This window comes from Amblyomma americanum, chromosome 7 (assembly GCF_052857255.1).
Source record: "Amblyomma americanum isolate KBUSLIRL-KWMA chromosome 7, ASM5285725v1, whole genome shotgun sequence".
Taxonomy (NCBI): domain Eukaryota; kingdom Metazoa; phylum Arthropoda; class Arachnida; order Ixodida; family Ixodidae; genus Amblyomma; species Amblyomma americanum.
The window spans coordinates 57,350,953-57,363,105 of record NC_135503.1 but is presented as its reverse complement, the minus strand read 5'-3'; the positions used below and the strand labels follow the sequence as shown (position 1 = coordinate 57,363,105).

General features: G+C 50.0%; 1 protein-coding gene across 2 annotated transcripts in view; it reads right to left on the bottom strand.

Annotated features, from left to right (window-relative positions):
• Positions 1–12,153, bottom strand: part of LOC144099175 (uncharacterized) — a 135,730-nt gene that overhangs the window by 59,260 nt on the left and 64,317 nt on the right. The window contains exon 2 of one of the 2 annotated variants that reach the window (XM_077632307.1): positions 5,422–5,526. In XM_077632307.1, the coding sequence (XP_077488433.1) occupies positions 5,422–5,526 (105 nt within the window). Of the gene's footprint in view, positions 1–5,412; positions 5,527–12,153 lie in introns of both variants that reach the window. The other variant, XM_077632306.1, reaches the window with a different exon arrangement.

Genomic DNA, 12,153 nt, shown 5'->3' with positions numbered 1-12,153 from the left:
GTCGTGGCTATTAACGTCGCAAGGCGAGGCTATAAGCTTTATAGAAATATGACTGGCGTATACGATTGGGGTTCGTAGAATTGAGGTGCGACCCGTTTTTACTTTCCTTGTCGGGTGTAATTAAAAATGGGACATGATGGGTGGGCGCGCTTGGGCACATGGTCGCTGATAGCAGCTTGTTCGGTAAGACAGGGTCTTTTCATCCAGTGCTGCTAATTGGTAAGCTGATGAGCAAGGAATGGAGAGTGCTGGTGTAGACTTAAGGGACACTTCCAATTGTCCCCGCTTTCGCACGCATGCACTAGGGCCACCTAACTTGTGAGGAAATTCCCAGCACGTTATGTCATAGTTAAGTTTAGATGGCTATGATTATAGGAGTGTGCAGGCAGCAAACGAATACGCATATTTAGAAACGTTATCCACAGATCGCTGAGACAGCATCAAGTTGGCGTGGACGTATGCGCAGCAAGAATGCAGCATCTCGTTGTCCAGAGCAGATGTAGTTACGCATTAAATGCATTGCGGAAAAGGCGTAGCGTATTCTAGGACGACTCCAGTCTTGCATGGAGCCTCCGTTATCAGCAATATTTCTTAGCTTTTAATAGCAAGCGACAGCGCGCCTGGTCAAAATCGCTATTTTTGGTGCGTGGCGACCCGCGTAATCAGTGCCGACGTCGAAGAAGAGATGACGTCCGCGCGCGTTAGAGATCGCGTCTCCGGTCGACTGCACTACCGCATCCACATTTATTGCAACTGAGTCGACTTGGCGGTCGACGGAACGGCGTTGGCGGCGTCTGACCCAGGCGAAGGCTCCGGCGTTGTGCGTGACATGTGCTCGCGCCACCGACTCTTCGGCACATTAGCTGGTCCCGCCGCGGTGGCTCAGTGGTTAGGGCGCTCGACTACTGATCCGGAATACCCGGGTTCGAACCCGACCGCGGCGGCTGCGTTTTTATGGAGGAAAAACGCTAAGGCGCCCGTGTGCTGTGCGATGTCAGTGCACGTTAAAGATCCCCAGGTGGTCGATATTATTCCGGAGCCCTCCACTACGGCACCTCTCTCTTCCTTTCTCCTTTCACTCCCTCCTTTACCCTTCCCTTACGGCGCGGTTCAGGTGTCCAACGATATATGAGACAGATACTGCGCCATTTCCTTTCCCCTCAAAACCAATTATTATTATTATTATTATTATTATTATTATTATTATTATTATTATTATTATTATTATTATTATTATTATTATTATTATTATTATTATTATTATTATTATTATTATTATTATTATTATTACATTCGCCGGCGCTGGCCACGCGGGTCGCTACACTCGCTTCTACAATGCAACCACCCTCAGTGGCCGCATTCAGGCAGCGGAGCCTATACCGGCAGGCATGAAGAAAGACATCTGGGCGTCGACGCCCCGTCGCAACCAGGATGCCCGCGAGCGTAATTCCAGAACCCCGATCCACGAGAATGACAGCGTTGGGCGCCGCCTCCGTTCCCTTAATTGTCTGTTAAGCACTTCGTCACGACCACGACATGCGCGGTCACGCGCACGACGAGTAGGGAGACACGCCATGTCTCGCGCAACGCTGGCTCCCACACAGAAGAGAGGCGCGCGCCGGCAGACCGTGATCGCCACGGAGCTGCGGGCAGCACAACTCACTCCTGCGCCGCCGCCCCAGAATGGGCTCTCCAGTGCGGAGCTTTCTGTTTCGGCCGCCGCATCTAGCTTCTTGAACGGTGGGAACCTATAATGGAGGGAACACCACGAGCAAGGGACATCGGCGGAGTACTTCGACGGCGCCCAGCAGTGAGGTAGATGCGGGCTCGCTCGCGCTCTTAATTTGTGTCAGCCGTCACGGTATCGGCTTCTACTGTGCGGCTGTGCGTAATGCCACCGTGGTACGAAGCTTGGCTGCTGCGGGGGGCTGGCTATTTATGCATGCTCGACCCCACGCGCGTTTATATGCTCTGCGAGAGCCCTGCGGGTTCTCGGTCGCTTTAATTCACTTGTGCGCCGCCGCTCCACACCGAACTCCAGCGATAGGGCGGAACAGTCAGGGTGCCTTGCTGCCAAGAAAAGTGCGTTTTCACGTGTTTACAAAGTATACGCCGCGCATCCTTCACGCATCAATACAAAAAGCATTGAGGTATTTAAAACTAGGTTGCGGTATTACTATGCAGTTAGCGGAGAAGTTTTGACAAGTGCAGTTATCCTTGCCGGCGCCAGAGCCTAAACTAACGCGCTGCTTTGCATCTCTGATATACAACTGACGTCCCAAAGCTGCTGCAGACAGACTTTAAGGTTGTACGTTAAAGTGTCGACACATTGCTCAGTCTTTAGCTGTAATTTGCCCTCTATTATTTTTATAGCGTGATTATTGCACACCGCCCTTTAATTGCTTGCATTGCTCCTAAAAACAAAATGGCACCGAACATACTGAAAGATTGGCGCTCCTTTGTTTTTCACATTCTTCTCTACTAAACCACCCATTCCGAGGAAGTCAGATCAACTGTCAAGTCAGACCATACCAAGCGGTACCAACAACGGTACTTGGTGCAAAAACGTTACTACAGCTCTATACTGGCGTTTCTAAATATATATTTCGGACCTTCGGAGTCCTGACTCACATGCAACGTCCTCTTCTATTACATAATATATATAGACCGAATTTTCTATATTGAGCATTTTGACTGAATGCTCACTATAGAGGCGCGCCCTGCTATAAATCCGAACCACGCAGGCCCAGTTTGTCACTCCTGCAGCATTTCGACACTTATAGATTACTGCACACCCACACACGCGTACACTGCGATTGTCGTATCTGGTGGCAGCGCTAAATGCCCACTGAAGTGGGCGCCGCTGAGCTCAAAGCGGTCGCAACGGAAGGCGGGGGGGGGGGGGGGGGGGGGGGGAGACAAAGCGAGGGGGACAAAGTTGCCGCTAATTAATCTCCCCGTGCCAGAAATGAGTCCGGCTGCCTCACGACGACACTTGATTAAAGCCGGCCACTGCGGCGAGCCAGCCGCCTACGCCACCTCCCGGTCCCCTCGCGACGGGGTCACTGCGCTGCATGCCGCCATTATATATATATATATATATATATATATATATATATATATATATATATATATATATATATATATATATATATATATATATATATATATATATATATATATATATATATATATAGAGCATAAAAGGGCTCTCGCACAGTTTCCACCCTTGTCGTTAGATGACGTTCTACGCCACACTTGCGGTATTACAGGACGTGCTACGTCAACCGCTATGGACGAGGGTGGCGGTGGTGAACGCTTTCAGGGTTCGCTTACACGCAAAACATAAATACCCACGAAAGCAGCAGATTGGACAGCCGTCGCCGTAGCTCAGTTGGTAAGAGCACCGGACGCGATATTCGGAGGTCGTGACCATTAGAAATTAAAAAAAAAAGAAAACATTCCCCTATGCACCTTGGTTTCGGTGGCTGTTGGCTTCCTTAATATATATATATATATATATATATATATATATATATATATATATATATATATATATATATATATATATATATATATATATATATATAGTAAATGTTCACTCAGAGGCACCTTGTATGTGGACACTTGGCCCACGCGTTATACCTCGTTCTTCACAACGTCTTCCGGCTTTCATCGGCCTGCTCTAACGGTCAACTATCATGAATGCCACAATCAACGCTGCATGCGCAAAGAAGGAGCATATCTGCGTCGCATTCACGAACGCTGGGCAAGTACACATCTGTCAGAATTGTGAAGCCCGAAGGATTTGGTTCTGCTCGCCAGCGCCAGCGTTCTAAATCTCTTGAGGTTGAGTACAACTTCTGTCTTCACCCCTCCGTCATCGACTACTTCCACGGAGACTTCAAGAGCTTCACTAAACCGCTTAGAAGCGAACCCCTTCGGGCTGTTTGCTCTTGGCAAAGGCTGTGCATGACCAGTGCTATTACCAATATCATAGACCACCGCAGTAGCTTTTTATGAACCGGCAGGGAAATTCTACTGGCGTGAAGTTCTCTTCTACCGCGGAGCTATTATGACGTTGTTGTGTTAGCCAAACGTGCATCCGTTGTGAATTATAGCGGTTAACGTACTGTAGTGAGCAGTACGAGAAGTAACACAGCTTATGCACAAAAAAAATTTAAAATTTCGTGGTTATTTCTCCACTAAATTTGAGAATCACTTTTTATACTCCACGAGGGAAACTATTTAGAAAAAAGAAAGAAACTGTGCTGTCACATCAAAAAGTGAAAAAGGGAGGGGAAATCTCCCGGTTGCTTGCTAACGTTTCGACAAGAGAGGCGCTGGCAAACACCGTAAGGCTTTACTGTCCCATCTTCATTTTTTGAGCGTCAAGAAACCATCTGCGTACCCTCAGTCTACGGTGTGCTTGTGACACGTAATTATGGAGTAATCATAAATTGAATGCTCACACGTTGTTCTCTCTTATATTGCTTACGACTGTATACGTTCGAGAAAACTCAATTGGAAGTGTGCTCGTTTGAGCCGACTTCTTGGTCAGGGTTACACACAGAGAGGTCAGCACCATACAAGAAGCACTCGAAGGAAAGGTCGGCTTGCACACGGCACAGATATAAGCACCTCATCCCAAGCTTTTTGTTCCTGCTAATCACATCGCAGTTTGCTTTCTAATTTAACGGCCGCCTCAGTTCAGCGAATTCTCAGAGGAGAGGGGCACGTGTGTTTCTACCGGATGCCAGCAGGCAAGGTAGGCTGGCGCCAGAAATCCCACTCTGCGTGTGCTCCTTTAAGGCGAGATCCCAGCAACATTCTTTCAACGATTCCATTCTGTATTCCCAATGCCTGGTTGCAAAATTCAGCTTACAGCGAAATGCGCCGTCAAACCATTTTTAGTTCATCAAACTCGGTCTGACTGAAACATTACTTTTGAGTGAACTTCAGTGTGGTTGTACCAGAACTCTGTCTTTAACAGCGTACTTTCCCATCTGATTAAAGAAAACGTCTTTAAAAATAATGTGATTAAAACATAATGCCATCGTCTTACTTCGCACTCAGTACCACGTGACCGCCAGCGCGAACCAGCAGTAAGAAGAGACTGCTGCCATGAACAGGTCCACGTGCCCCTCTACGCTAGCTTTGTTGACCTTTTCCTTGACACTCGCCTTTTTTAGAATAATTGCTTGATTGCTTCATTGAAATTATTACAATTTATTCCTTCAGAATTGCGATTTTCTTAACTGAATCCCATTTGTTGCCAGCTCAAGACAATCTGAATATGAGCTCTGTCATTTATACGGTAATGGTCGGACAAAAAAAAAAAAGAATGGAATCGCCCCGAAAGAATGTCACGTGGGTCGGCCGCGGCGCCCTGTCTTTCGAGGAAGTACGTACGCGTCTTACTGCGTGGTTCCCGGGGTCCGTCGACGGTGACCTTGATGGCCTTGGTGTAGGTGGCCACTTGCGGCGGGTTCGTGCTCAGGGTGATGGTGATTGTGAAGCTCTTGCCTGCAAACACGGGAGAAACGAAGAAAAACGATCAGTATAAATGCATTCAGAGGTCCCCGTTTCTTTATCGCTACGAGCAATATGCTCATCTCAGGCACCTTCCTTTCTCGCATTAGCTTTAGTTGACTACGTCCAACAAATAGCGTACACTTCACGTTATGCAGTACATGCATTTCTTGTCATAATGTCGTTGTTTACGGTTTACTCAGGCTAAGCCTAGAAACCTAAGCTTCTTAATTTATTGCCGCTGTTTAGATAGAATAAGTTCCTTCAGCCAGATTACATGTTCGCTGCAGGCGTAAACTGTCAATGCGGCTGGAACAAACAACTCTCTTCTCTACAATACAATTTTTTTGCAAACTTCCTCCGCCTCCAATGTTTGAAAGCTGAAATACGGCTACGCAAGCTAACAAACACATCTCGCGTACACAACAAGAGCGACGCTCTCAGCAAATCTGGCAGGCCACGTGTCCCAAACACTCTGCCGCAGGCGACAGGATATTGAGCATTCAGGTCACGCGTGCTCAGTCTTGTCGTTGTGTGCTGTACTACACACGTCAACTCCCTTCCCCGCGATCTTAAGCCACAAGACCGGCGCCTACAGCACAAAGACATGTACACTTCTTGCGTCCGACACGCTCGTGGCTCCCCGCAGGAAAGCCAGAGGAGCCGCGGGTAAACAACTCTGACCGAACTGCGGCTGTCTTGGGGTTGCACAAACTCCACACCGAGCCTCCCGGAACCCCGCTCGCGATGTCCTCCGTGCTTGGGAAAACACGGCTTGGAATGGTCCTTACTTGCGCCGCTCAAAAGAAGAAATAAGCATCGAACAAGATCGCTCACTCGTCTCACTTGAGCTTGGCTCTAGAGAGAGAGAAAACAGCGGACTGATCCTGAATGCACCGTCCGTCGCTGCGTCCCCCCCGCCCCCTCTTGCAGGGCGGATTCAAACTCGCCGGGGCAGCCGGAGAGTTTGTCTCTGCACGCCCTCGCCGCTCCTCCTCAGACCTTTCTTTTCTTTGCGTTTTCTTCCGCGGGTCCTGCACCCGTGTTTTTCTTTCTATTCTCGTCCGGGAGCAAGTGTTGTTGACGCTGTTTAACACGAGCCCGGGTTGGGGGAAGGGGCGCGGAAGGACCAAGGGAAGAAGGCGTTCCGGGGCGATTGTGTCGTCGTCGTCGTCGGGGAAGAAGCCGGCTGCGTGTTTGCGTTGGCGTCGGCGGCGCGGACGACAGCCTCTTTAACGTCCCGACGCGCCGTAGATCTTTCCTTATCGCCGTCCCCTCTGGGGAAGCCACCCGCCGCTCCCTTCTTCCCCACTCTCCCACTCCTCGCAAGGCGGCGCGGTCCAAAGTCGGAGACCAGACCCCGGGCGCAGGCCCTGGGCTCGTCGGGGTGGTGGCGAGGGTAGAGGGGAATTGTGCGAGCGCAGGCTGCGCCGAGAGCTGAGCGCCTTTGTTTATGATGGCGAGCCTGTGGTGTGCGGAGGGAACCATGCTTGGCTCGCTCGGAGTACGATGGTTAGCCACAGTGACACTCTTGGGAAGTTCCGCACTGGTGGTATAGCTGCTGGGTTTAACGACTGCGGAGGCAAGGAAATGCTCCTCTTATGGCGCCGGCCGCTAAGGAAGTAATGCATGCTCCTTCTTAATTCTCTTGGGTGACAGCTTCGCGCGGTTTGCTCTATCACTCTTCCCAACGTCGAGAAATTCGTGAAAGTTGTGCTTTTATCTCCTCGACTGGCGTTTTTACTTATCGAAAACATCTCACCGGAGAAGTATCGAAAGCGACCAAAACGTTCGATGGGATCATCACGATGTAGAGCTCGAAACGGTGCGAACACAATAGGCGAGCAGAAGGGCGAAAAACTTGCAGAACAAGTTATCGAATGTACTTTTTTTTTCATGTGCGCGCGCAAGCGAAGGGTGAAGAAAGATGCGTCTACTTTCTGTGATATAGTAGGCAGCATCCTGAACTGACCGAAATAGGCTGAAAACGTCTAGATTTCTTTAGAATGTATAGTGTAGTGATGCATTGACGCGAAGCCTATAACAAATTAAGAAGAAAACGAATGTTTTTTTGGAATGTAACGTTGTCAAAGACACCCACTCTGCGTCTGGGAAGAACGCAACTGCAACATCAAAATAATTTCGCACTGCACCTCGGAAACACAACGTCGTCATTTCAAAATAATTACATACCCTGTCTCGAAAAAACAGTTGCACCTCTGAAATGATTTCATGTTGAGCAAGGAGTACATCCCTGAGGGGCTTTCGCAAGCCACAAGATTTTAGCGCTCTAGAAAAAGAACAGGTATGGTATATGGTGCCTGACGTCTCAAAGCGACACATGGCGGCTGTGGGGGACACCGTAGTGGAGGGCTCCGGATCAATATCGACACGTGAGGTTCTTTAAAGTCCGCCGACATTGCACGGCACACCAGCGTCTTGCGTTTCAATTCCATCAAAGCGCGGTCGACGCAGCCCGGCACTGAATCAGCGTCTTAAGGGGTGCAGCTGCTGAGCGTTTAATCTCTTCATTGTCCGCAGCTGTTATGGAATTCGTTAAACAAAACCGACTAGAGGGACACAGATTTTGTACCGCACCGGTGCTACTCTCACGACTCGTTGTCCACTGTAGCACCACTGCTTCTTGGGCACTGTGAAAACAATCCCTTATATGTTATGATCCTTATATGTGCCCTTAGGGCAAAATGTAGTTATATTCACCACCGATCAATTCACACCTGGCGCCAGTGCGCACCGAAGACTTCCCTCGTTTAAGAGTGTTAACTAGTCACTCAAGCTAGCCGCCAAGCTACCTAATGCTTCGAACACACCAGATCGTATCAAAAACGTCCCGCAGTTCGTAATTACAAGGTGCCGCCTTTTTAGACCGGCACCAGTCGGTATCGCTATATCTCAAGCGCTTCGCGAACATTGCAACAAGTTGCCCTAGCGCGCAGAAACATTATCCTTGCCGAGCAACGTGTAATTGCCAGAAAACACCGGCGGCAGTGGCTAGAAGTCATATTCGTCGCCGACGTGAAATTCGCCTCGGGCAGCAAGCAATTCGCCGCCGGACCGTAAGGCACAACCGCGCCGCTCTTTCGCACCTCGCAACAACCCTTTCCGCGTTGTAGTACGACTGCGACAACAGCTGAACTCGTTGCCTCCCGCAATTATCGGCCCTCAGCCAGCGCTCGATCCACCCTCGGTTGCAGGACTTCAATCGGTCCCGCAAAATCGTCCGAGCGGTTCCGCGACGCGCACTGACGCGCGCTATTTATAAGCCCCGGCGCTGGCACCCACAGTAGCTTCCCAGAACCTTTTCTCACGCTCCCAACGCAAGCGTAGCGAACCGAACGGCGCCAGGTCCGATGTATGTACGGCGCGCGCTTACGGGTACACGTGGTGTACACTCCTGCCGAGGCGGGCAGGAGTTGGGCATTATAAAGGTTGCGAACCTCTGTGTGTGCCGAGGAGCCGAAGGGAGGGGAGGCCGACGCCTGTATTCTACATGTTTGCTGGATCCTTTCAGGGTATTTGGAGGGGCGTGTAACAGGGGGCGCAGGCTTGCGGCGTTGGGCCGAGGAAAGAGCGCGATCGTCATCGTCAGTGGAGCGTGCCGTACTTGTCGTTGCTATTCCAGAGAGCATAGCTCGGCGCCGACATGCAGCCAATAAGGCCGGTCTCTGAGGGAACGCGCATATGACCTCAGGGCTGTAGGAGAGAGAGAGAGAGCGACAGAGGAGAAAAGGCGAAGGGGAGAGGAAAGGGAGATCGTGGGTTGGCGAACAGTAGCCATTTTTAATCTGTCAGCGCAGGCTACCCGTGTGATCGGGTAAGAAAAGACAAGAAGCGAGCAAAGTGAAAACGAGCCGGAAAAGAAATATAAGCAAAGGTAGCAGCAGCAAGAAATCAAGAGGACGATGGCTGAAGACGGTGACGGAGGCGGAGAGGCGGCTTGAGAAGCGAACGATATCGAAAGAAGGGCACGGATTCACGGCGTCGAGGCAGCGACCGCCACACAGCGGCTGCTGGGGGATGCCAGCGCTTGACCCCCCCTCCCCTGGCCTTCAGATGGAGCGCGGGTGCCCATGCAGGTGAGTCGCGAGAATATGCTCCTGCTCGCATACAGTACGCGCACGAACACACTGGCGGGCACGACGCTCTCCGGCGGCGTGTCATTACCATTAATCCCGCATTAATAATAGACGGGGGACAGCGTGGCACCTCCAAAGACGAGCGCGGGGACGCCTTTACCGGTCCGGGAGGAGCGCCATTAAATTATTCCTTCCCCAGCATCGCCTCCCCCCCCCCCCCTTTCCCCCGTTTTCTGCTCCCCGCTTCTTCTTTACGTGTCGCCTTCCCGACGCGGGTCCTTTGGCCTCTCCTCTGTTTTGATTTTTTTCTCCAGGAGGTCAGGTAACGAGCGGCGGTTATGTTAGGTTGCGCGCACTGAACGAGCAGGCCCGCAAAGCGCCTCTCTCGCCGATGATGTCGCATTATGCAGCTCCTGGCACGGAAACCCGCGCTGTTGCGTGCATGCGTGTGTTCTAGAATGTGGGAGACAACGGCGAACGCATGCCGGCGCTTTGACGCGACCGCGGAGGCTTGCAATGCAGGCTCAAACAGAAACAGAGATAGCGCTCCGAGTGCTAGGCTGCTTTTTGACGTGCTTTCACATCCTTCAAACGTTTTGCCGAGCCTCGTTTGCGGAGAAGGTTTCCAACATCTGCAGATCGACCACCATGTCGAGCAATATTATGACAACTCGAAGTTTTCAGGTTCCTCCATGAGTAACATTTGGTAGTGCATTTGACATTCGCTGTCAACCGCTAACTTGGGTCTTCGGCCGTGGCAAGGTGTGATTTGCGCAGCTTCCTGCTCAAACTACCTTCTTTCTAGTAACAAGGCTAGACAGACTACTTCTGTGTGGACCGATAGAAAGGCGACGAGAGCTGGAAACGACTGAATGTGGCGGCGCTCACCTGAATTCAGAAGCCTATCCACTAAAGCTCTACGTGAAGCTATGTCTTTAACGTTCGGCTGTGGACCTCAAGGTCGCGGGATCCCATGCTCGTCTCGGCGGCTGTTTTTCCTCCATAAAAACGCTAAGGCGCCCGTGTGCTGTGCGATGTCAGTGCACGTTAAAGATCCCCAGGTGGTCGAAATTATTCCGGAGCCCTCCACTACGGTACCTAATTCTTCCTCTCTTCTTTCACTCCCTCCTTTATCCCTTCCCTTACGGCGCGGTTCAGGTGTCCAAAGATATATGAGACAGATACTGCGCCATTTCCTTTCCCCAAAAAACCGATTATTATTATTATTATTATTTCGGGAGAGAAGGAAGGGGGGGGGGGGGGCGAACTGCATATACGCCAGTGTAATGTGCGGTGTCTGTGCACGTCGAAGTCGAAGTACTGCAGGTGGTAGAAACTGATCTGGAGCCATCCACTATAGCGTCTCTCGTACCCCGTTACAGCTTCGGGATGTAAATCCTCGTGTACCTTACCATGCCAGGTGTTTTAGTAAACTGTCTTTTGTTATACGAGCCAGATAAAAAAAAATCCGAAGGAGACACTTGCGCTCCGCCTTAAGGGTATGACGCGACAGCATAATGTGTTAATGCCCATATGTGCTGGATTAGTCATTCTCTACATAACATTAATAGATTCCTGGGAGTCCTCGTACCCCTCCTGGCGCAATGATGCAGCGGTTAAGCAATTTGACACTGCCCTGCGATGGCAGGTGCTGCCATCGGTGGGGCTTGTGAGACACACGTTGCTCTTCCCGAGCTACCAATCATTAATTGAACTGCCACCTGCCACACGGTGGTCAGTTTTCTCACTAACCGGTGGGCAGGTTGTGTGACGTCACAAGGTCACGTGACCTAGGTGGCCCAACTGCCTCGTAGGTTGCTTCTCGGGGAATTCTTCGTGGATTTTTTGCTCACGGTCAACGACAACGACTACGGCCTTTCTGCTCCACGGGATCCTTAATGCTATCACGTTAAAAATGACAATGCGCGCTACTTAATCGCGGAGCAGGTTTTCTATGCTCATATTTTATTTATTTGATACTGTCAATCCCGTCTGGGATCGTAACAGAAAGGGCATTTAAAAGTACAGTTACATACAAATATGACAATGATCAAAGAATGAAAATACCCATTATTACACTGCTTAATGTTCTTACATCAGCAGGAAAGAACTTAAAAAACTACAGTGAAGTGCAGGTTACGAGAATTGGGCTGGACGAATAAATGTACCACGAAATGCACGAAAAGGGTAAGAACGAATTCACAATGAAAAATGAAACAAGAACATCTGAGATGCAAGCAATTCGTTTTCAACTAGCGCCACAAAGGCATTTAGTGATGAGCTATTAACGGTGCACGTGTACAAAGCGTTCCATTCGCGTATAATCCGCCGAAAGAATGAATACCTGAGACTGCCAGCATGGAATGCAAACTCGATTAAAGGATGTGTAAGGATACGACGTGTTTGCCTCGTTTGAGATTTTGATATGCATATTAAAGTATCGATATTTAATTGATTGTGTATGAGTTGCTACATAGCTTTAAGGCGCGCAAGTTTGGCTCTATTATGAAGGGTTAGCAGTCCT